General features: G+C 40.9%; 1 protein-coding gene across 1 annotated transcript; it reads right to left on the bottom strand.

Annotated features, from left to right (window-relative positions):
- Positions 1–423: 423 nt before the first annotated feature.
- On the bottom strand, positions 424–20,860 carry TMEM184C (transmembrane protein 184C). The gene is made up of 10 exons (XM_074950965.1): positions 20,559–20,860; positions 16,647–16,777; positions 16,512–16,548; positions 13,383–13,588; positions 9,339–9,413; positions 6,720–6,813; positions 5,741–5,853; positions 4,828–4,927; positions 2,914–3,085; positions 424–2,444 (listed from the first exon to the last, which is right to left on the bottom strand). Exons 1-10 carry the CDS (start codon positions 20,673–20,675, stop codon positions 2,149–2,151), a joined length of 1,341 nt encoding a protein of 446 aa, XP_074807066.1. The 5' UTR covers positions 20,676–20,860; the 3' UTR covers positions 424–2,148.
- Positions 20,861–26,702: the final 5,842 nt, after the last annotated feature.

The raw sequence follows: 26,702 nt of genomic DNA, 5'->3' as shown, positions 1-26,702 counted from the left end.
CCCATTATTTTCTCAGGCCATTAGGCAGAGAAAGATGAGGTTTAGAACTGTGGGGAGTGAATCTTTGATCTTTAGCACTCGTTATTTCATCTTGGCTACATAATGGGAGGAAGCTAAAGGATCTGTGAATGTATTCTTTTTTGAATATGGTTTTAATGTCAAAAGGCTCCTGGGAGGTGTTCATGGACAAAATTAAAGTACATAAGCAGGTTGGTATTCTGTTTACTAACTCAATTCAGGTGAAATCTTATTGCCAAAATTCCTTTTTCCATTGCCAGGCCCAAGATGCTGAAAATGCTAAACAAGTGTTTGGATTAGTTGTATTTAAGACATCTTTTTTTGAAAGAGGGAGGTATTTTTTCCCACACCCTACATCCAAGACTTCTTAACTAGATTACAGAAATAAATACAACAGACAATGAACACGTTTAAATAAAATCTTTATTTGCTTATTTACAATGAAGGCAATGAATCGGCATATTGAAAGTGTGATTTGCTCTCTTTTCTAAGAACGTCAAATACATTAAGTACATACTCCACTTCGGCTATAAAATATGCACCCTGGTGAATAAGGCAAAATATTTACATAACTAGTACTGCAAAAAGCACTTTTAAGATGAATTCACTGTAAGAGTAAGAAGTTACAATTAAAAATCTGGTCTGTAAAGGGTATCAATGCTGGAAAAAAAGTTAAGTTACAAGTAATTTTTGGTGGAATGTTGCAGATACCACTTTAAAAAGCATCTACGCTGCTCCAGTTTTATTTCTCTATATAAATGCCAAATTGCAAGCATGCAATGCAAATGCAAGTGTGATGGGATAGAAAATAACCCTGGTTTTGTCAGATTTGCAAAAAAAATCCTTAGAACTCTGATATAAATGCCATTATTCTTGATCTGAAGTCTGTAACGTTAGTATCTTCCGTACTACACTAGCTACTTGATTCCTCCTTAGTGAATATCTTACTTTTCCTCCCAGTAAGGAGGCAAATTTACTACTGAATTTGAACCTAAGCTATAGCAGAGGCATAAAATGACAGTATACTGACAATCTATAAATAGACAAATAGACAACTAGACACCTTTTGTTGGGAAATATCCTACTTTGACATGTTTAAGATTTTTAAGAGAAAGGTATAAGTTTATTGCAGTTCTAAGTACAGAAGTCAGTTTCTCCTTCAACTTATGAAATACTTTTCCTGTTTGACACTTTGCCAACAGTAATTATTCTTACCAGTATGCATGTTAAGTAGGTGTTATTCCCATTTTAAAGACAGAGAAAATGGTGGCAAAATGTAAATTACTTGCCTAGATTTGTGATTAAAATACATTTCTGGCTCACAGTCCTGTGCTCAGACCATACCTCTCAAGGAGGCAGCCCAGCAACTTAGTGCTGCCATGCTAAGGATGGCAATTTGCAGTTCTGGGCTCAGTCTCTTACTACTTAGGCCTGTACGGAGAACTTAGTTTTTAAAAGGATGCTTTGGCTGATGCCCAGAGACATTGGTGCTCTGTAATGGGAGAGTGAGTATCTTAATTAAGGAGTTTCAATTGTGTGTGTGTTTGTATAGAGGAAGGTGAAGAAGTCAGTACTCCTGCCACACACTACCCACAAATGTATTTGTTCACCACCTCACTGGAGAGATAAGCTTAACATCATAAGTCTCCACAATTCAGTTGCTTAAATTACATTCCTGAAATCAAGTCCCCCAGTTAGCAGTTCTACCTATATCCCAAACATTTGAAGAGCAATAGAGTATTTGTTTACAGATATATCTTCTGTGTTAAGAGACACCAGTTTAATCTCAGTATGACACTGCCCTTTTTATGCTAGGTACTATATAGCTTTCTAAATACTTTAACCCTCTTAAGAACTGGATTCTTAAAATCTGTGCTGGAAATTTAAAACTGCGTACATGTTTTATATTCAACTGATTACACTATATACTCAAATCCATTATAGACTTTTAAACAAATTCAGTATTCAAAACTGAGATTCCAATCACTTACTTTGTTCCTGTTTGTGAGACATGCTGCAGTTTGTCCAGCTATTAACAGCCCCTTCAACAGCAATGGAATACGTCATCATGAAACAATGTGGCAGGAAAACACAGAATAGATTCTTTAGCACACTCAAGTGGAGATGGGTTTAACTTTTATCCAAAGGCTTCTCAGATGTACCATGCCCTGGAACAAGGTAATCCTCATTCTCTTCTGCAACAATAGTGTTATAGATGCCATCAGATATTGTGGTTGTTGTAGGAGTAGTCAGAGGTGTCACAGTGTGTCCAAACCCCTGGTAGTGGCCACTCATGGGTGAAGATGGCATAGAAGCAGCATCAGAAATTGGGTCTTGAGTAGATGAAGACAGTAAACTTGTATGTTCGTTTTGTTCATGATCCTCAGCAAAAAATATTTTCCTTGGTTGGCCCAAAACTGTCCTTCCTAAAGTTGTGCCAAATGAAAAAGTATTATTATTTATTATTTTTATAGCTCAAACAGTGTGCTAGGTGCTTTATAGATATTTAGTACAAAATAGTAAGTGTGCTGTATGAAACTGGTCTTTGTCTTAATATATCAGACACTGAAGATGGGAGGCTTAAGCCGTAGTAGAAAAAACAATCACTTCAGTGAATCAGAACTAACACATGCCACTAAATATTCATATCCTTATCTCCCACCCCCTCAAAACAACATTTACCCTGAAACAAAGTATAAAAACCAAAATAAAACACACAAACCCTACCCCATCCGAATTTTTATCCCAACAAGGAAGAAGTGCCAAAAACTCTACTAAAGCCTTCAATTGCTATCAAATTCATGTAGAAGTTGCTCAGATATTGCACTGATAGGTAGCAATACAAAACCCTAAGATAAATATTTTATAAAATTGATGCATCAGCCCAGTACTTACCAACATTTCGAACCTGTTCAGATATATCTGCCCTAATATCAGAAATATCCCACATTGCAAGAAAGGAATCAAAGCATGATCCTTCTTCAGCTTCTTGGACATAAGGTTTATAGGAAAAACTGTAATGATGAGCAATAGCAGCAAAGAACATTTCCACACAGATAATAAAATCCTGCAACAAGGAGAGACACTTATTCAGATCTAGTCCTGCAAGAACATCAGCATGACAAAATATGCATTCCTAGATCTCTATTTCCAGTGCAAGACTGGCGGGAACTCCCTCAGCTCTGAAAAACTGATACTTCGGGCACCGATAGCTGCTCCTTGTGAACCAGCAGCATTTCAAGAGCCCACGTGAGTCTGGCAGATTGCTTTGGCAACCAGGCTTACTACAGCCTATTCCAGTTTGGCATTTTGTGGCATTCAATCCCGTATCCTGACTTGCTGGAAGTGGACACTCAGCAATGAATATCTTATGATGAAGTATTCAAAAATATGTATTTTATGTGCAAAAAATCTCAGTTGGGACTATTTAACTAAAATATATATATCTATAATACACATGATATGTGACAAGATGCTGAGTGTAACATTCTTCAGCACTCATTCAGGATGACTTGCATTGCTTACTCATAATTAAGGGTACGATTTAGTCACGGAGGTCATGGATGTCACGGAATCCATGACTTCCAGCAACCTCCATGACTTCAGCCTGCAGTGGTTGGAAGCTGCAGAGTCTCCTGCCACCTATGGGGCCAGGGAGCTGTGGGGTACCCCCAGAGCGCCAAGGCGCTGGGGACAGCAGAGGGGAACCCCTCAGGGGGGGTTCAAAGGGGAACAACTCCAGGGGTGGCAAAGGGGAACCCCTCAGTTCCCAGCCGCTGCGGGGGCCCCGCAGCTGTGGGCAGCAGGGGTACCCTGCAGCCTCCAGCTGCTGCAGGCAGCTCCTAGCCCCTGCGCAGCTGCCCGCTTCAGGCGATATGGGGACCCACAGATCCCCATTTTGTGAGAGATATTTTTTAGTAAAAGTCACAGACAGGTCATGGTGTCTGTGAATTTTTCTTTTTTGCCCACGACCTAAGTTCCCAGTAAGCTGCATGGCCACGCCACAGCCTATTTAGTACCATGCAGGCGCTCAGGGAACCCACCTGAGGACCCACTGCGGTGGTGGGAAGGGCGCCTCTTCCCCGGACTTGAACCCTGCCGTGGCCAGGGTGGCCTGGCCTGGACCTGTCACGGGGCGCCCCTCCCCGAATCCAGCCCCAGCCCAGACCTGCGGGGGCCAGGGGAAGGGCGCTTATCCTGCAGCCCCAGCTCCCAAGCTGCTGCAGCAGGGAGAGCTGTCTCTCCCCCTAAGCCCAGGTGCTGCTGCGGGGGGACAGAGCTTGGGGCAGTCCTCTCTCCCTGCCATAATCCTGGAGCACCCTCCATCACCGGCCTCACCCCAGAGCCCGCACCCCAACCCTCTGCCCCAGCCCTGAGCCCCTCAACACTGGTCCCACCCCAGAGCCCACACCCTAAGCCGGATCCCTGACACCCTTGTACCCCAGCCCTCTGCCCCAGCCCTGAGACCACCCCCACTCCATTAATTTTGTTATGTGCGCCAATATGACGGTGATGTGTCACACATCAACTCCATATTGGTGCACGTAACAAAATTCATTCCGCACGTGGGTGGGAAAAATTCGAGGGAACGCTGCCCGTGACCTGTCCATGACTTTTACTAAAAATATCTGTGACAAAATCTTAGCCTTATTCATAATACTATCTGGTGGTAGTAGCAGCAGCAACCTCGTCTCTCTCATTGGAAACAAGAGTTTCTATGAATATGCAATCCTGTTTGTAACTTTCATTTGGAAATGCTCTCTTCACCCCTCTACCAGTTCCCTGTAAACAACAGCTGTTTGTACTTACCTGTAGGCCTGTGGCCACGGCTTCCACACTTTGCCATTCCCAGGTGCGTTTTTCAGAAATAACACCAATTTTCACCAGCAGTGCAATAAGTACAGCTTGCCTATAAAGATTATTTATATTATAGTAGCACCTAAAGGCCCCATTATACTAGATACTGTACAAACACATTTCAAAATAGTCCCTGTCCTAAGAACTTACGATCTAAACAGATGAGACAAAGAACAGCGGAAACAGGCACAAAGTAGTACACTTTCACATGGGATCACACAAAAGAACAGTGGAAGAGTCTGGACAAAAACCCCAAGCTTCCCAGAGTCCCAGATTCAGTGCCTCTGCACTAGAGCACACTGCCTCTCATAATAGAAATAGAGCAAGTTATTTGTTAACCTTATGTGACCTAGCACTCATACTGATCTGCTGACTAGCATACAGAGTCATGCGTAAGGCTTTGAATACAAAATTCTAGTTTTGTAGGTGAATAAAAAGTAACAAATCTTAGTCTCCCACAATACAAAGTTTGCCTAGATACTCAGTATTTCTTTTAAACATGCTTGCTAGTTAAGTCTTTAGACTAATTTAAAAGATAACTTTGAATTTCAACAATGGTAGATTTTTATGGTTTAAACATAAGAACAGCCAAACTGGGTCAGACCAATGGTCCATCTAGCCCAGTATCCTGCCTTCCAACACTGGCCAGTGCCAGGTGCTTTGGAGGGAATGAGCAGAACAGGGCAATTATCGAGTGATGCATCCCCTGTTGCCCAGTCCTAGTTTCTGGCAATCAGAGGTTTAGGGGCACCTAGAGCATAAGGTTACATCCCTGACTGTCTTGGCTGACATCAGTGACCTGAACATTTTCAGTTCTACTGCAATAAGCTCTGGAACAAGCAATACTGATTAAATATTTACTTACCAGAAGGAAACAAAAACTACCATCTTCACACAAAGAAACTTGCCAACAGGCTGGATTGGGTTTAGCTCTTCACGCAGTACTTTATAAAACAGCACAAGGCAATACATTGCAAACTAGAGGAAAAGAAAAATTCTTACCTTTTTACAGTTTTTAAATCATTATGTTTACTTTTGCAAGCAGTTATTTTAAAGCAACTGTTTTTATTATGTAAAATATGTTACTTTACAATGCAAGAAAAAAGCTAAACAGATTAGAGTTTTTCTTTTGGGGATTTAAGAACTTCTACTTTGTTTATCATTTTAAAGACTACACTTTTTAGAATTTGTTTAAGAAATGTGTCATATTGACAGTCCTAAAGAGTAAAGTCTTCTATCCAAAGAATAAGATAAAGCACGGGAAGCTGCCATGCAAACCTCATGGTGTTTCATCACCAGTACAAATCTAACATGGATAGACCATCTCTACTGATACATGGATACAATGCCACACCCATTCAGATGTTGGACTCTGCTGAGAGCGCCAACAAGGCTGTAAATTAATGCCAAATGTGGCAGTTTTTTATGATGTTCACCCAAAACTGGAATGAGTTTTAATTATTTAACTTAAACTGCAAGGAGAAAAAAGTTGCACGACTTGCAGTGACTACGGACAGACTGGACTTGAACCAGTGACCTAGAGGTGAGAGGCTATATATTACCTTACTAAAACACTAAGCCTTTTAGTTCTCTCTCCACCTAACCACAAAGGCAAATTTTGTGTATTTTCTACAGAAGTGTTTAATAATGAAGAAATCAAATACTAGAGAATGACATTTTTTCCTTCCATTATGCAGGTAGAGAGGATTTAGTAGGTATGGTTTTGAGAAGACTTTAATAATTACTATTAATATCTTGAATCAGAACAAAAGTTTCAGGTGATACTGACAATATTTTAAAATTGTAATTTTAAAACACCAAAAAGAGACATTCTTGGTACTCACCAGTTGTGACATGTTGTTAAGAATAACCAAGTAAGTCCAGGCATTTTTGAAGCTAAAGTTTCCTTCATCATATACACCAACCAACTCACAGATTCTGGAAGAAAGTTTGATATTAACCATTGTACAAGTGAGCCTCTTTTCTAAAAGTGCTGCTAAACTGGTATCCCATTGATCAGCTGTCAGAATGTAAAACCTATGCTCACTAATACCAGTGCTGAGAGCCTATACAAGAATGGAAGAAATTACAACTTCCAAAAATTTACATAACACAGCAAAGTTTACAGTTGTACTTCTAGAATGGAAAAGGAACTGCGCCTTCGGATCTGGAAAAAAAACACTCATTCAAGTTTTTTCTGGTGAGCAACAGGAACTTAAGGCAGCAATTTTCTGGCAGAATTTGTTTCCATTTAAAGAAATTAAACTTCTAGCCATTATGGTTGTGAAGGTAACCTTTCAAATATGAACCAACTTTAAACTGAAGAAGAGTTGTCTGATGCTACTCATATTTTTGCCAAGCATAAGAGCAGCTAAATTGGTAAAAGACATTGAAAAGACTGAGGCTTCCCAAGCTCCCTCACCAAGATCCAAGAACAACAGCAAAAAGAAAATCCCAACATCCTCCTTTTTCCTCGGAGCAGCATATGACGGTGCCCCCCATACGCCTTTATGGAAATATGCTTATGAATGTATATATGACATAACTGGAATATGTTTTATGCTACATATGCCACGTAACATATCTCTATAAAGGTTATGATCTACTGACTCTATTCATCCTATTTGTATGCATGTATAATTTTTGAAGGAATATTGGCTGTGTACTGGCTTGATTTTTAAGTAGCCTTTGTAAAGCATTTGGTCAGCTTCTTGAGAAAGGAATGTGCAAATTAAGTGCCCAATTAAGAAGCACTTAAGGGACAATGGATCTTGGGAGGCTCAAATCCACATAAGAAGTCTACATGACATGAGGACTTTCAAACTAGCATGTGAGCTATGGCTGCTACCTGTAAGTTCTGAGTCATGCGACTTGCCCATATGACTCCAAAACTCCATCTTGTAGCTGGACTTTGCATAGGAGAGAGGAGGGGATCTCCACCCACAAGAGAGAGTCTATTTAAGCCTGTGGGAGACCCCTCCATTTTGTCTTCAGCTGGCTAAAGAGAGCCTCTCCACCCCCAAGGATATCTGAAAACAACTGGAACAAAGGACAGTAACTACAGGGGGTGTGAGTGATTGCTGGACCCAGACTAGGAGACTAGTCTGTAAAAGGAAGCTTACTGGGTGAGGTTTTTATCTGTAGTCAGTTTTCTTAGACATAGACTTGCACGTCCTATTTTATTTTGCTTGGTAATTCACTTTGTTCTGTCTGCTATTACTTGGAATCACTTAAATCCTACTTTCTGTATTTAATAAAATCACTTTTTACTTATTAATTAACCCAGAGTACGTATTAATACCGGGGGGGGGGGGGGGGAGCTGTGCATCTCTCTCTATCAGTGTTATAGAGGGCGAACAATTTATGTGTTTACTCTGTATAAGCTTTATACAGGGTAAAACAGATTTGGGGTTTGGACCCCACTGGGAGTTGGGCATCTGAGTGTTAAAGACAGGAACAGTTCTTAAGTTGCTTTCAATTAAGCCTGCAGCTTTGGGGCATGTGATTCAGACCCTGGGTCTGTGTTGGAGTAGACTGGCATGTCTGGCTCAACAAGACAGGGTGCTAGAGTCCCAAGCTGGCAGGGAAAGCAGGGGCAGAAGTAGTCTTGCCACATCAGTTGGCAGTTCTCAAGGGGGTTTCTGTGATCCAACACATCACACAGCAAATTGGTGGAGCTCGGCTTTTCACCTGGCCACTGTCTCAACTATATATTTCATATCTACCTCTGGTCCACAGTAAATTCTTTTGAGCCCTATTACAGGAGGCCTGAACTGAAATACATGTTTACCACCTGCAATGGATATAAACGTATAGAAAGAGTTCCCATTTGTTACCATGTGAAACCTGACATTGACACACTTTATCTGTCCACACACATACAGCTGGTTTAAATAAGGTCTATACAATTCACAAAGGACAGAGATATTTGGAAATTACGCAACACTAATAGCAATTACCGTAACTTTAAAGTTAACTCAGTTTTTACAGGTGACATCATTCTGTTATGACTAAGTTTAGAATTTAAAATTATTTCAGTTCTCCAAGAGGGCACACAGTCAAATTGCTTGCATGCATAGTTTAACCCACCTTCAATGACTAACATGTAATCTGATTGAGAAATACTCATTTTTCAAAAAAGCAAGGGGAAGCCTGCCCATCCTTTAAGATTTTTCAATTCAGCGTTTTTATGGGAGATTTTATATGTTTCTTCTTTCTGAATCAGAAGTTAAATACTCATTACCAAAGCTCAGGAAATGGTGAGCAGGGGTCACAAAGAAGTCACAGGTTGATATAGTTAAGTCAGCTTCAGCTCCACTTACAACAGAGCAAAACAAAAAAAGTTATGCTTTTAGATTCCATCAATTCAAATATAAAAACCAACTGTGTAAAAAAAGTCTTTTCCAGTGTAGCTCAAAGATTATATCCTAAAGACAACATAAATTCTTTATGGGCATACTTACAGAGCAATAATGGTGGTAAGTGGTCTGACAACAGTGTATTGCAGCACGCCTAGTTTACATCTAAATAATAAAACTCTGCAAACAAACACAGAATTCATCACTTAAGAAACATAAGAAAAATCAATTTATGAAAATTCCTTACCTTAGTGTGTTCACTAAATTAAAATTTTACTTCAAGCTAATCTACTTCCAGAATGTTTCAACATTTAGCTCAAATATCATACAACCATTATGCAACAATTCAGAGAATCATGGAAATGTAGGGCTGGAAAGGACATTGAGAAATCATCCAGTCCAGCCCCCTGCATGGTGACAGGCCCAAGTAAACCTAGACCATCCCTGACAAGTGTTTGTCCAACCAGTTTTTTAAAAACTTCCAATGATGGGGATTCTACAAGCTCCCTTATCTATAGCAGAGCTTAACTAGTTTTTCCTAATATCTAACCTGTATCTCTCTTGCTCCAGACTAAGCCCATCACTTCTTGTCATACCTTCAATGGACACAGAGAACAACTGATCATCATCTTCTTTATAACATATTTCAGAACTTATCAGGCGCCTCTCCCCACCCCCAGTCTTCTTTTCTCAAAACTAACCATACTCCTTTCCTTATAGGTCAAGTTTTCTAAACCTTTTATCATTTTTGTTGCTCTCCTCTGGACTCTCTCCAATTTGTCCACATCTTTCCTGAAGTTTGTTCCCCAGATCTCGACAGAGTACTCCAGCTGAGCCCTCACTAGTGCCCAGTGTAGTGGAACAATTACCTCCCCTACCTTTTAAACAGCACTCCTCTTAATGCAGCCCAGAATAATATTAGTCTTTTTCAATGATTTATTAATCATTCAATTTGTGATCCACTGTAACCCATATATCCTTTTCAGCTGTACTAGCACATAGCCAATTATTTTCTCTTTTGTAGATGTGCATCTGAATTTTTCCTTCTGAAGTGAAGTACTTTGCACTTATCTTTACTGAATTTCATCTTGTTGATTTCAGACTAATTCTCCAATTGGTCTGAAATCATTTTGAATTCTAATCCTGTCCTCCAAAGGGCTGGGCAACCCTCCCAGCTTGGTGTCATCTGCAAATTTTATAAACTTACTCTCCAGTCCACTATCCCCGTCATTAATGAAAATATTGACTAGTACCAGACCCAGGACTGACCCCTGTGGGATCCCACTAAATTTGTTATAGAAATGCCCAGTTTGACAGCAAACCATTGATAGCTACTCTTTGAGGATGGTCTTTGTACCAGCTATACACTCACCTTAAGAGTAATTTCATCTAGACCACATTCCCATAGTTTACTTATGAGAATACCATGTGGGACTGTGTTAAAAGTCTTTCTAAAAAGAAAGATAAATTACAACTACTACTTTTCCCCCATCCACTCAGCCAGTAACCCCCTTAAAGAAGGAAATTACGTTGCTTTGGCATGATTTGTTCTTGACAAATCCATGCTGGCTACTTCTTATAACACTATTATCTTCTAAGTATTTACAAAGTGATTAATAATTTGTTCCAGTATCTTTCCAGATATCGTAGTTAGACTGACTTATCTAGGATTCCCTAGGTGAAGACAGGTACTATGTTTTCCTCTCTCTAGTCTTTTGGGACCTCACTCATCCTCAAGTAACTCTCAAAGTTAATTGCTACAGGTTCTGAGATTGCTTCAGCTATTTCCTTAAAGTACCATCAGATGAATTTCATCAGGCCCAGCCGACCTGAATACATTCTAACTTACCTAAATATTCTTTCACCTGTTCTTTCTCTATTTTGACTCGTATTCCTTCCCCCTTGTCATTAAAATTAATTGTGCTGAGTGGTCACCAATTAACCTTTTTAGTGAAGACTGAAGCAAGAGGCATTAAACACCTTAGCTGTCTTCATACCACCAGTTATTAGCTCTCCTTCCCTGCTAAGCAGAGGACCAACACTTTCCTTTCTGTTTCTCTTACTCCTAATGAATTTAAAGAAGGTCTTTTATTGCCTTTTACATCCCTTACTTTTTGGGTTTTAGCCTGATTTTGTACCGACATGCTTGTGCTATACTTTTGTACTCCTCCTTAGCAATCTGTCCTGATTTCCACTTCTTTTAGGATTCCTTTTGGATTTTTCAGGTCCTAATGGAGCCATATTGGCCTCTTACTGGTATTCCTACCTTTCCTTCGCATCAGGATAGTTTGCAATTTTGCCTTTAATACTGTCTCCTTCTGGAACTGCCAAATCTCCTGAACAACTTTTCCCGTAGATTTTCTTCCCTTATCTCTCAGTTCTCCGAGTTTTCACGATCACTTTCACCCAAATTGTGTCCCACCTTCAGATTTGCTACCAATTCTTCCCTATTGTGCCAGAATCCAGTCTAAAATGGCTATCCCCCTAGTTACCTCTGCCACTTTCTGGAACAAAAAATTGTCCCGATTACGTTCCAAGAACTTATTAAAAATTTTCTATTTTGCCCTATTACTTTTTCAATGGATGTCTGGGTAGTTAGAGTCCCCCATTACTATCAGGTCCTAATGTTTTGGATATTTCTGTTATTTGTTCTAGAAATGCCTCATCACCTCCTCTTCCTGATTTGGTGATCTATAGTAGACCTGTACCATGATGTCACCCTATTTTTTAGCCCCTTTTATCTTTATCCAGAGACTCTCAACGGGTCTGCCTCCCACCTCCCTCTGGATCTCAGAACAAATGTATATATCTTTGATGTATAATCCTACATCTCCTCTCATTTTACCCTGCCTGTCTTTTCTGAAAAAGTTATACCTCTCTACACCAATATTCCAGTCATGAGATTTATCCCACCATGTCTCTGTGATGCCATTATACATTACACAATGGTGGTAGCTCTCAACCTTTCCAGACTACTGTACCCCTTTCAGGAGTCTGATTTGTCTTGTGTACCCCAAGTTTCACCTCACTTAAAAACTTGTAAAATCAGACAAAAATACAAAAAAGTGTCACAGCTCACTATTACTGAAAAAATTGCTTAATTTCTCATTTTTACCATATAATTAAAATAAAATAATGTAAATAATTTAAAATAAAATAAATCAATTGGAATATAAATACTAGTCTTACATTTCATATACCGTAAACAAATCAGTATAAACAATTCATTGTCTATGAAATTTTGGTTTGTATTGACTTCTCTAGTGCTTTTTATGTACACTGTTGTAAAACTAGGCAAATATCTAGATGTGTTGATGTACCCCCGGAAGACTTCTGATTATCCCCAGGAGTACATGTACCCCTGGTTGAGAACCACTGCACTATGGAATATAGACAGGCAGATTGTTCTGTAGGGTAAGACAAAACACTGACATATAGAAAGAAATATTTAATGCTTCCTTTCCATCAGCCACAAAAAACCTATTACACAGCACAATAGAGTTCTATTCCCGATGTGTTTTAGGATACATTCACTAACATATCAAAACATTTGCTTAGTCATAAAACAAGGTCATTCTGAAAAACTCATGATATTCCAGCTTATCAAAATATCAAACAGGAGAAGGAGGGCACATTATTCATCAGATGAAGCAACTAGAAACATGATCAGTTAGTGGGCCAAATCCTGCTCATCTTACTCACATTAGTTGCTGAAGTGAAGTCAATGGAGCTACACTGCATGAGTAAGTCTACAGTAACAGGATTTGGCCCCTGCTCTAGGGTACTGCTGGAAAATAGTGTGCCCCAAAAAGAGGCAAATTCAAGAGAAGCACCTGTTCTCCATGATGAATGTTGCTTTCATACCTATTTTTGGAAAATAAGGAAGTCTCTTTCAGTATCATATAAGTTAATTAGTTTATCATCTAAAAACATCTAATTCTGTAATTTTTACAGCTAATTGAAAAGACTTTCCACAACCAGCTCAGAAGTGGTAAACCAAACCCTCTGTACTGTGTGCACATTATAATTGACTTAGCCAGGTAGCATCAACTATAGTACTAAATATGAGCAACAGTATCTTCTGTATCAAAGTACACAGTATTAAACATTCAAGATATTATTAATATAAAGATACTATAATATACTTACTCTCCCATAGCCCATGATGGACAACAACAAAGGGGAGGTAGATGTCTCTGCTGATCTTTGGCTTCTATGATTAATACCAGATTTGGATACCGGTTGGTTAAATAATTTGAAAGGAATACCATAAAATTGTAGATGACGTATGCTTCATAGCATTCTCTACAGGTATCCACATATATTGCAATGTTGGGATATTTCAAAGCTATCCACTATAAGAAAACAGGGAGACATTAAAAAGTTGCATTCAAATAAAACAAATGAATCCAAGTATAGACTGAATACTTTTCATATAAATTACTTTTATGGACAGTATCCCTGGCATACCCAAAGACACTACCATATGCTATGCATAGGTATTTAAGGTTGCGGAAAATTATATAAACAACAGTATGCCAAAGTAATTGAAAACTGTGTATTATACAAGGGAGGGAGTTAAAGTTGCACTTTTTCATTCCACAAACTGCCACTAATTGGCTAGACAATACTGGAACCCTACCGTTGTTGCCTAACACCTTGGTCAGAGCTTAGAATTTCCTGTCTAGTGGACACCTGGTCTGAGAGCCCCACAATATGGATTTATTCTCCCATGGGCTTTGTGAGAAATAGCATTATCGCCATTTTACATATGGGAAACCGAGGGACAGATCAAGTAGCTTGCCTAAGGTCACACAGGGAAAGAGTTAGAACATTGAACTGAACCCAGATCTGAGTCCCAGTCCAGCGATTTAATCACAAAAGCATCCTTCTTTTTCAAAGGAGCTAAAATAGATTATGAAGTGCAGAGAATTAAGGCCAACCAGTGAGAGTCTGAAACAGAACTTGTGACATCCCAATTCCCATTCTTTTTCTCATTGCCCAACAGTAAGCAGTAGCAGGCTCCCTTTTGCCAGGCATGACATTCCCCCAAACATTTGGAAAGAAGTCCCAATTATTCTACAGTACTAGAGGACTTAGAAGCTGTATGTATGCATTCTAGTGTAGCCTACTTCACTGTTTTAGGAAGTTCTATAGACCAGTAGTATTTTTTAATATATGAACAAAGTTCAGTTTTCAGAGGTTCACAGCTCTTTCAAAAAAAACAATTTCCCCTAATGTACCCAAGCACTTTGCAGTGATAGCTATTTCCATGAAAATTTCAACTGTCTACTCCCCTGTTTCAGGGATGAAGCTCTTAAAAAAGTTGCAAGTTTTTAATGTAAAAAGCATGTTTCACACAGAAACCCCATAACTCCACATTAAAGATTTTTGTTTAATGTAAGTAAGAAATCTTACTTTCAGATAGACTCCAAGACAAAGTTTCAGAAATGTATAAGCAACCAAAGACAGAGGATTAGACCAGAAATTATGCAACTGTATCTTAGAGGGAGCCATACTTATGAACTTCTTTGGTTTTTTCCCCCCCCCAATTTTGCCACCCACTTGGCTGCCAGCCTCTGTGCTTCAGTTAGACCATCCATAATGTGGGTATAAGTTTTAAAATATGGTCGTCACATTTCTAAAAAGATACTACCTTTTACACAGCTGAGACATATTTGTAGCAGACAAGTCATGTAACAACGTGAGCTATAACAACAGTATTTGTTTAAATAACTAATAACTTCCATTAGGTTTGCCTTCCTGCTCTTTGCAGATATAAGCTATCTGAAATATTCAAGTTTGGACTGAAGTTTTCTAAACTTGGTCTCTAGCCAAAGGCAAATTTTTTGTAGAAGTCTGAGCAAAATCCCCTTCAGTTAAAGAGGGGGAAGAGACAACTTCTCATTCAAAAAACCCACACGTCTAATTTTTTTGTGTATCGAAAACACTGAAGAAACTTGACAAGAACACAGTCCTCACAGAAGAATATGATATTTGTGATTTTATGCAAGGCAAAAATGTACAATAATTTTCCTCTACCACCTCCTTTTCATGCTATTCCTCTTCTCAGAATGTCCCTGCTAGCCTCTATTGCTGTTCCCTCCCTCCCTCAGCCAGCTAGCTCCTTTGCTTGGTCACTCCACATTCCTCTCTTGAAAAGAGATTAAGAAATGGAAGAATTAAGTTCTTTGACTGCAACACGATGTACTACCAGGGTGGATCTAGAATAGCGACTGTGACCCTGTAGTATCTGAAAGGGATTTGGAATGTTGCTTGGCTCTGCTAACAGAAACGGTGTATTGTGCAATATACTTATTGGGAACCAAAGGAGTGCACTCATGAAGACTGGCTCTGCTAAAAGAGGCTGACACGTGCGATTCTGCTGTGTCCAATACCATGATCGGATGGCTTAGGATCCTTTGGTACTGATGGTTTTGTTTTCACTCCAGGAATGGAGAACAGAACTTTCAGTGGGATCTTAGGCTGCTCTTTTTATTCTCCAAGGTGAAAGGAGCCAAGGAAAACCTTATAGTATTCACAAATTCTGAGTATCTGGAACCAGGTTAAGCTGCTAGAGCCTCCTAGACCAGCAAGATTTGGGGCTCAATTTAGTACTCCCTGTGAGCACTTGGAGTGAAGGTGCTGTAGATTGCATGCTGCAAAAGGTACTATTTTTCTTCCAAACATGCCAGACACCTCATATGGGTGTTCAGATTGGGGAATACAGCATGACAAGAAGCACCCCTCTTGAATCCAGGCCTCCTCTCTCTTTTGGATCTGTGAACTCATATCAAGATGCACGAACTAATAAAGCTTAAAAGAAATACCTTTATAAATAAAAAACAAAAATCCTACCAAAAATTACGAATCCTGACTTATTAATAAATATAACTAAGGCACAGCATCTCTGACGAGGCTGGAGAGGTTCCTGGACCGTCTGGTACTGCAGTTGAAAGGAACCGAGGACACAGCACCATTCCCCTTTTACAACCTTGCCCTCAGAAAGTTCAGGAACGGTGAGGAGAAGGCTAGGAGGGTACATGAGAGTGCTCCAGCAGTCACTGCTAGAAGAAGGTTCCACCACCAGACTGCATTGCTGGCACACTCCACAAGTAGGAACGTGCAGAGGCCATTGAAGAACCGTCAGGTTTATAGCCATGATTTCACATTAGCATTGTTTCTGTGAAGTGTTACACTGGTTTCCATTTCCCCCAGAGCAAGCAAAATACACTAGTTCAGTGACTCCAAACTAGAGACTAGAAAGAATACACTTACACTGTCTAAACTGTAAATCGGCACCATCCATAGAATCCTGTATTGATGACAAAAGAACATCTGAGATTACTGCAAGTATTTTCATCACCAGGAATGAAATGTAATATTAGCAGCAAAGAACATGTAAAGTGTTACCTTATTATTGGTTTCTGTAATTCAGGTTGAGTATAATGAACTAAGTGTTGCAATATATCCCAGAGAGAAATTGGTATAGTCATCAGTAGAAAAATTCCAGCAATAAACCATGCCTTGGTATGAATTCCAACCTTAGAAAGGAGGGAAGGAAGAACAGCATAAATAGAAAAAACGTAATGTTAATTTACTGTACCTGTATCACTACCATTTTAATCAGTTTTTGAAGTATGGGTTTTTTTAAATGGGAGTAGCCTCTTACATGATACAGCAGGATTACGCACTGAACATATAAAATAAAGTGTGAAGAGCGGGAATTCCGCAAACATCCGTGAGAGTGAAACTGGTGTGTTTAAGTGTTTAAAAGTGTTGAGCATCAGGAAATAAGAATTACCAAAATAAAATCAGAGCATCAACATTGATAAATGGGAGAAACAAAACCAAAGATAGAAATATTGATAGTTCAGTTATGAGACTAATCCAGGGAGTGATCCCACATTAAGTTTCCTTTAGTTCTTCTTCTCATACAGTAGGGGATGCCAACCAACCAAAAGAAACTTAACTTTATAATAAATTAAAGTTGTTAATAAAATTAATAATGGAAGGAAATTAAAATGAATATGGGAAATATGGTTGAAACTATCAGAGAAAGTAGATGTATTACACAATGTAAAAGGTAAATTAATGATACAATATGTTGATTATATAAAAATATTTAACAAAAATAAATTAAAAAACTATCAAAAAATAAAAATTAGCATAAAAATTCATTGAAAATTTGAGGAAACAATACCACAAAGCAAGTGTATGTTCAACAAAGAACTACAACTAAATAACAATATTATTCTATTTCATTTATGACATGTCACTTTAAAGAATCAATTAAAAGAGCACAGTAGTCAACTGAGGTAGACAACCCTCCAAATCTTTAATGTAATTTAACAACCATACTTAATTAATGAGTATAGTATGATAAATATAGATTAAGATGGGGGCATCAGAGTCATAGACTTTGTGGATGCAACTTCACTTCATACCACTAGGTTTCTATACACTACTGGTTTTCAACTTTTTTCATTTGCAGACCCCTAAAAAATTTCAAATGGCGGTGCAGACTTCTTTGGACACCTTAGACATAGGGGGCCCTGGACCACAAGTTGAAAATCACTTCCATACACTAATGCAGTTGAGCTTTACTAGATCATTAAACTGAGTCAAAGGGATTCAATAAAACTAAAAGCCAAAACCACCATTAAACCAAACAAGCTTAGTATGGCCAAGTGGTAACTTTTGAGAATGCTTTTAGAAAAGCACTTTTAACATTGCCTGTGAGATTGAAGAGAACAACTTTAAATCAGGTAGTCACTCTAAGCTCAATGCTAAAATTTTAGTGCACACACATCTAATTATTGTTTCAATAATAATAGCCACAGGATGTATAGATATTGAATAGAAGAGCCTCAATATCATAAAGATTGTGCAGGGTTAGTTAGCAGGTGTTAAAGGTTTGAAGTTACTGTCCAATGCAACGGTATAAAGCTGAAGCTTAAGTCAAGCAAGGTGAGGTGTGCTTAAGAAGCATGGTGGGATGAGACAATGCAGTCCCAGGAATATATAGAGAGGAAGATAACATTTCTGAGAGAAGCTTTTACGTGTGAACAGAGAATGGTCAAATTTAAAATGCAAAAAGGAATACTGAAATGCAGCTTGCTCTCAGAGCTTGGGTAGAACAAGGAAATTTGAGTTATAATCTAAGAAGGAACACAGCTGTCTGACTAGTGAGAACTCACACTTTAGAATGAATTCTGATAGTCAGGAACACTTATAAACAAGATAAATAGAGAAGAAAGCATTTCATGATCTGGAAAACAGATAAGGTTGAAATAAGGTAGAAATTATGAGAAGTTATTTTCTCTCACACACACACACACAGCATAAACAGCAGGCAGTGAAAGTGGAGGAAAAAATGGAGATTACTTGTCTCTTACTCACTTAGGAATGGTCTAAACCAGTGCTTCTCAAGCTATCTGATGTGGGGGACCAGCAATTTTTTTTTCCAACGTGCGCACAGACCGGCAGCCGATGGCTCGTGGACTGGCACCGGTCCGCGGACCACCACTTTGAGTAGCACTGGTCTAAACTACAGTTAGGTCAACATAAGACATATGTCAGCGTCTACATTACAGCCTTCCTCCCACCAATATAAGCGCTGCACTACACCAGCATAACGCCACCTCCATGAGAGGCATAAGGCTTATGTCCCTATAGTTAGGAGGACATAGTGTCTGTGTAGACTGCTTCCCTTTACATCAGCTGTTGGTTCTCTTGTCAATTTCATTGCAGGAGCTGTGAAATTGACAAGGAAGCTGGGCAGCTAGAGCCCAGCTGAACCCTGCTCCAGGCTGGGAGTGAGAATGGACCCCACTCCCAGCTCGGAGTAGGGGGCAAGAAGCCCTGGTGGCACCCCAACTCCTGGCTCCTAGCTGGGAACAAGCAGCCCCAGCACCTTTGGGCCCAGCTCCCAGCTGGGAGCCAAGGCAGAAGCCCCAGTGCCCATCCTCAGCTGGGAGTTGAACAGCCTTGTCAATTTCAAAAAGAGGGAGCAGGGTAGAGGAGCCAAGAAGCCGGTGCAGCTGGACCCCACTCCCCAGGGGTAAGAAGCCCAGGGTGGCTTCCCTCAGCTCCTGGCAGGGAACGGAGAGGGGAGAAGCCCTGGTCTCCCAGCCCTGCTGGCAGCTCCCAGCTGGGAGCCTGGCTGGCCCACAGGCTCCCAGCAGGTTGCCCCCCGCTTTGGCTTCAACAGAAATCAGTCTTTATTAAAGTGTATTTCTAGTTTAAATTAACGGTTTTTATTTTTATACATATATACAATATATGTTTTGTTAAAAAAGTTGACTTTTTAAATAATTTATTTGATTAGACTATTAAACTAGTATAAAAGCTTTGAAACTTGTTAAGCATGTTGCACCGACAGACTCCCATCCATGCTTGAGTGGCAAATGACATCCCTTTTAAAGGGAAACAGTCAACGTAATCACTTATGCCTGAATGTTTAACCCACTATTGTTAAAATACTTAAGAATATTGATCCTGAAGGGGAACAAAAATCTTTTTTTCCATTGTTTACTTTGTGCTTTTATCAGCACTTAAATACACTTAGTTTTCAGTTTCCATTCATTCGCTACTGTTTTTGTTATCTTTAAAGCCACAAAAATTGGCATAGCCTCAAGAGAAAGGAGTAACTTTAATTTTTTTTTACTTAGCAGATTTTGAGTCTGTGTCCTTTCAAGTAAGTTGATACTAGCACCAGGCAGAGAAATTTCAGACTTCTAAGAGACCTGGACTTCATAGTTAATGGGCTTTACATTGAGAACTTTCAATTAACTTTTCTGATGTCACTATCTTTTTATGACATCACACAAACTATAAGTCTACAGACAGGGTTTATAAATAAGATTTTATATTTATGAAGGCAACATTAGGTTTAACTACAAGGAGTAAATAAGAGGAAATGAGCCTCAAGATGATTGTTTTGAACAAGATATTAGATTTGTCACTGGAACAAATGTAAGACTGAAATAGGAGACCTATTGCCAAGATGCTCAGCATGTGCCCCTGTGGACAGGAAAGCGACAGGATATTACACACGCACTTTTATTCGTGGCAGCTGAAGGTGTGAACGTTAATTTTGTTTTCAAAGCCTAGCGCTCGTGCTGATGCCAGCCTACCAAAGGGGGAAGCCCATCGGCGTGTACGCAGACCAGACGAGCCCACGCTACGGCTACAGCCTTGTTTATGTCTTGCCCGGAGCCATGCCGCGGTGCTGCCACTCTCGCCCGGCCCAGCCAGGCCCCGCACACGCACACCCCGGCCCCTCGGTTCTCCGGGGGGAGGGAGGCAGCGAGGGCCGCTTACCTCCAGTTTCTGCAGCTCCCACACGCACAAGGGAACCGCCACCAGCAGCCCCACAACGTAGAGAACAACGACCAGCGGCCGGATCCACCTCCGCCAGTTGCCGCAGGTGCACGGCATGGTCCCGGCAGCGAGCGGGGCGCGGCGCCTCCCGGCCTCCACCCACCCCCGGCCCGGACGCGGCGGGCTCAGGTGCTGGGAGCCGGCCTGGAGCGCGCGAGAGACGGGGACAGCACCGGCCGAGACTCGTCGGGCGGGCGGCCCATCTCACCGCCCCCTGCGGGGCGCAGCCCGGACCTGTCCCGCCTCCTCTTCACTCGGGATCTCGGCTCCAAGCAACCCCTAGCACCACTTCCGCCCCGCCGCCTAACCACACTTCCGGCTTCTCGCTCAACCACGTCACAGCCCAGCGCTGATTGGCTGCCTGTGCGGCGTACCTTTCTCTAGCCCGCCCTTCGGGTTCTCTGATTGGGCAGCACGGACGTCAGTCTCTGGGATGGAGGGGTTCTATTGATCCAGGAATCAGTGATTTGTTTATACGTGCTTTTATCCTCCCTCCACGCTGGTCTCTCCCACCTGCTCCCCCCCATCACTCCAGAGCAATGGTTTCCCCTAGCTCCTCCCAGTCGCAGACTTGGAGTATTGCTCTCGGGCCGTTGCTCGGGCAGCGCCTGCCCCAGGGGGCCCCTACTCCCCCCGGGCGCTGCCAGCGCATGCTCAGAGCCGGGCATCCGCCAGCAGCAGGGCTGGCTCTCGGGGTGACTTGTTAAGTGAGAAGCGGGGGATGCTTCAGCGCTAGAGGTGATGGTGGCCGCTCCCTCCGGGATGGTGCTTGGTCTCTACAGCCTGTTCGGGGTTAAATCCCTTGTGCTCGCTTACTGCCCAGTTCAGTAGTAGGGAGGTGCCGCTATGGGCACCTGTTTTTGTGTTTTTGCTTTTTGTTTTTCAACATTCTTACATTGTTTAAAAGAAAGTGGGCTGGTTTCAGTCCTCTTATTAAAAAACAGGCTCAAATCACCATTGCCCCGCACTGTAGACTGTGGCTAGATTAGGGTAGAGCAGTATGGTGTTAGATTGTGTTAGCCAACTAACAGCTTCTAGCCCTCTGGTCAAGAGGACAAGGTACTTAAAACACATGCTAAACTGGTGGGGTTAAATGCTAAACTCCTGCCAGATTTTAATTTGAGCAGTGCAGCATGTTAAGGGAGGCAGGCTTTATTTACCTTTGACTTTTCTAGAAGGTGGTAGCTAACACCAGCTAACCTTTCAGCCTTTTATTCTAAATTAGATAATGTTTAAACGACTACAAAAGGTACTGGGTAAGCAAATTGGGGGCTAAATCTTTTTATCGCTATTGGTAATTTGTGGACATGTGTTTTCCTGCATCACAGAGAGCAGGAGCTGGGAAAGCGCTAAGGGATTAATCCTGCAAGTATTTACCCACATAAATACTTCCACTCAAGCTACATATATAAGGATTGGTTAGATTTGACCCTAGCTTTGCATTGTGCAAACTGTGTTTCCGAACACTCATGTTCCCCTGGCATTTAGGCATTGAGGGAGAGAATTTCATTTCACAACATAACATGGCAGCAGGAAAACCAGAAACTTGTCAGACTGCTTAGCCAGAGGGCAAGCTAGTAATATGGAGAACTGGCTGCATCTGTAATATTCATTCCATGCATCTGAAGAAGTGGGATTTTTACCCATGAAAGCTTATGCTCAGATAAATCTGTTAGTCTTTAAGGTGCCACTGGACTCCTTGTTGTTTTTGTGGATACAGACTAACACAGCTGCTCCCTGATACTTGGCTGTGCTCTGTTTTCCTCCCACCACCCTAGATTTAAGGAACAAAGCAACCTAAAATACCAAAGATTACATCTCAATAATTTACACAGGTTTCCTAATGTGAGGAGAGGAAAGAGAAGAGAGAGGTTGAGGCCTGAGGCAGGAGCCATTGCTGTTCAGAGGATGGAAGGAGAGCTCCACACAGATGACTCTTCCTGTATGCCTCCCCCACAAAAAACCCCAAACTATATGGATTACTAACATCCAGGCATTTTGGTTCAAAATCACCAGCAGCTTCTGCAGTGGACTGGGAGAAGCAACCCCCGCAATGGATAAATGAAAAGGGTAACTGCACATTCCAAGATCCACAAAGGTACTTATGCACCCAAGTCCCTTTTTTAGATGCCTCTGCAATCCACAAAATTCCTGCTTGGCTACCACCTAAACTTGTAGATGCCTAAACTTACTTGGCTCCTATTTGTTTCCATTTGGGCATGAGCATGACAGCCTCACTCTTAGGTGCCCAGGCACCTGTCTTCTGCATAAGCTGCAGAGCGAGTCACAAACTGAGAATGACAGGTGTTCAGCTGCTCCAGTTGTATGCAGGGGCCTGCCTACTAGATTATGCCCCTCAGGCAAGTTCATACAAAGCAGCTTGGGAGGGGGGAAAGAGAGAGGAGTCTTTACCCTTTATAATCTTTACCTTAGTTGTTAGGGTACTCACCCACCCAGGATGTGAGAGACCCCCCAGCTTAACAGGGATTTGCCACCTCTTAGGTGAGTGCTGCAACCACTAGGCTATAGTGTCCTTCTTACTCTTTATCTAGCCCAATTCATGTTTAAGTATAACATTGTTTAGTTAAAGTGGAACAACTTCAATAGCAGAGATTGAGGGAGATTCACATCAGACTATCCCATAGCCCACAGTGACTAGAGCACTCATCTGAGAGGTGAGAGATCACAAGGGAGCTTCCTCTCCCCCCAGCTGTTTTGTTTCAGGTCCTGCATACAACGTAGGTGGCCAAGCATCCATCTTCCCCCACGTTATGGATCACTAGCAGAGCTAGGCACCTCTTTCCGAGCAGGGGTGCTTGTCACGCACCCCTCTGGTCAATGTCTCCCACCGGCTAGCTTAGGCAGCTCCCTTGTAGCTTGCATTCTCGTGTGCCTGTCTCTCCACATTCATTGTATAAGAGCCTAAGCACCAAACTCAGGCTTTGTGGATCACAGTGATTTTCCAGGTACCTAAAAGCTAGGTGCTGTGATGCTCAGTTTTGTAATGCCTAAAACCCCTTGTGGATCCAACCCTGTGTCTTTAAGGCATAACCGTTACTGAGTTTGTACTGCTAACACTACAGCCCTAGAACACATATAAAAGGGATGATGGCCAGACCTGTGTGGAAAATAAAGCCAAGACTGAAAAGATCCTACCGCTGCGAAGGAACCCTCTTCCCCCCTAAAAAAACAAATACACAGAACCAAAAAAACCTACTGTCTTCATATTCATAGGTATAGGGGTGGAGAGAGTAGGAGGTTTAATACAAAAATTCTGGCAGCACCATTGCCATTTTGTCAGGCAGTCACTGAGTTTTACAGCTGGGAAATCAGAAGCACAGCGAAGATATGTAGTTTGCCCAAGGTCACACATGAAAGCAGAGGCAGAGTTCAGAACAAAATCCTGTTCTCTGGTGCGGTCACTAGACAACAGCTTTTCTGTAGAACCTCAGAGTTACGAACTGACCGGTCAGCCACACACCTCATTTGGAACTGTAAGTGTGCAATCAGGCAGAAGCAGAGACAAAAAAAAAAAAAAAGCAAAGACAGTACAGTACTGTGTTAAACGTAAATTACTAAAAAAATAAAGGGAAAGTTAATAAAATATTTGACAAGTAAGGAAACTGTGTCTGTACTTGTTTCATTTAAATTAATATGGTTAAAAGCAGCATTTTTCTTCTACATAGTAAAGTTTCAAAGCTGTATTAAGTCAATGTTCAGTTGTAAACCTTTGAAAGAACAGCCATAATGTTTTGTTCAGAGTTACGAACATTTCAGAGTTACGAACAACCGCCATTCCTGACGTGTTTGTAACTCTGAGGTTCTACTGTAGTTGGGATTATGTTTTCCGGTGTACATTATTTTGCATTAATCAACATTGAATTTTGCATTTTGTTGCCCAGTCATCCAGTTTTGTGAGATCCCTTTGTAACTCTTTGTAGTCTGCTTTGGACTTAACTAGCTTGAGTAGTTTTGTATCATCTGCCAATTTTACCACCTTGTTGTTTGTCCCCTTTTCCAGCTCATTTATGAACACATTGAACAGCACTGGTCCCAGTACAGATCCCTGGGGACACCACTATTTACCTCTCTCCATTCTGAAAACTGACAGTTTATTCCTCCCCTTTGTTTCCTGTCTTTTAACCAGTGAGAGGATCTTCCCTCTTATCCCATGACTGCTTAGTTTGCTTAAGAGCGTTTGGTGAGGGACCTTTCTGAAGGGACCTGTTTGTTTGGCAGGTTTCCTGTTTCTGATGTAGTGAACATTTTTTTTTGCTGTTAGTTTTTGAGTCTGCTACTAGGTGCTCTTCCAATTATTTTTTGGCTTGCCTAATTATGTTTTTATACTTGACTTGCCAGAATTTATGCTCCTTTCTATTGTCTATTAGAAAATGTTAAACAGAAAAAGTTCTCTTAAGGAATTTATTTAAAAGGACAGTTTCTGGAATAACTAGGGTAAAGCAAACCTGCGAGTATATTAATCTCCACAGTGAATTTTCCATAATAAATACATACAAACTGATAGCAAGCAGTTTTATTTCTTGGTAATTCATGATTTAACAATGAATTTAAAAATTAACACAATTTTTCCCATCATTTTGGCTCTTTGAAGACCAAACCCTCCTCCCTGTTTTAGTGTAGTATAAGTATAAAACTAAAGTTAGTTTGTTTCATTAAGAAAATATATATATGTTGTAAAGAAAGGCCCTGACTAACAAGTAGAAGGAAAACCTTGAAAATAATAAGGCCAGAAGGAATAAAGTAGGGAGGATGTCTGGTTCAAAGACTAACTAACAAGATAAGGGGAAGTTTCTAAAATGAAGGCCTCTGGCCAGTAGGGGTGACTACAGATGGTTGTAAATTAAAGAGAATCTGTCTTAAAATGAGCCAACACAGCCATTCCCCAACCCACACACTAGTGTTAAAGCCTCTGTGAACCCAGATAAAATTGGGCAGCAAGGAGGAGAGGAAAGGCCTTAGGAAGAAAGGAGGTTGTAAATCTTATCTAGATTAAGACTGGAAATAAGGGTGAACTGTCTCCAATTGGTTTCAGAGTAGCAGCCGTGTTAGTCTGTATCCGTAAAAAGAAAAGGAGTACTTGTGGCACCTTACCTGAAGTCAGTAATTGGCAGTGACATCACTAGTTTGTTAAAGGGTATAAAAAGTAAACCCTTAAAGGGTTCATTGCTTGTAGTTGCCTGACCATGCTGGAGTCAACCAATATGTGTCTAGCACTCCTGGGTTTAGCCCATTAGTAAGTATCTTGATCAAATGCTATTAAATGTTTTGTTACTGCTTGGATGTAGTAAATTGCTTATTGTTTGGTCTTTTTAAGCGTATATAGAGCAACTGCATAAAATACCATTTGGCTTTGGATTGAATAAAGAAATGTATGGCTAAATTGGTGTTTAGAATTATTAATGGGAAAATCACCAATGCCTAGTGATATTAAAGGAAGCTGAGAAGCTGGTTATGATGAGTCTTCCTTAAAATTACTCCTAATACCAGAGCACAGCACCAGTGCCCCCTCAAAATCTGCTGCTGGAGTGGGAGCAGGCTGCCAGCAGTCTTTGGGCATAATCTGATTCTACAACAAGGAGACAGGTGCTGGTCACTAGTGGACTCCTTCAGGTTTCTTCAGCAGCAGAGCCTACTGGTATAAAACTCCTCAAGGATTGTGCTGTTCACGGGGTTTGGCATAGATTTTTATTCTGAGCTCTTGCAGTTCTTATCTGTTGCTCACCGTTCTGTACCTTTTTGTTTCATGCTTCAAGGCAGCAATATCTCCCAGAACTAACCCAGTATCTTTTTAAGGTTCTGAGCCTAACTGGGCACAGCTGACCTGATTACTCCCTAGCTGGGAGTTCCTCCCTGAGCTGACTTTTAAAACTTCTGCTTGGCTATAACCCAAAGAGCCCCATGCCACTTATACAGCCTTTTTCTGTATAGCCTCCTGCACATCCTCTGTTCCTGAAGACTCTGAGGTTCTGTTTAATTTGCAAGCCTCCATCTCTGTCAGACTATGATATAGTTTCTCTTGGTTCCACATTGCCTTTTTTTCTGCTTGATTCTCAGGGGTGTAAT

This window comes from Natator depressus, chromosome 4 (assembly GCF_965152275.1).
Source record: "Natator depressus isolate rNatDep1 chromosome 4, rNatDep2.hap1, whole genome shotgun sequence".
Taxonomy (NCBI): domain Eukaryota; kingdom Metazoa; phylum Chordata; order Testudines; family Cheloniidae; genus Natator; species Natator depressus.
This window is presented reverse-complemented; position numbering and strand designations above follow the sequence as displayed.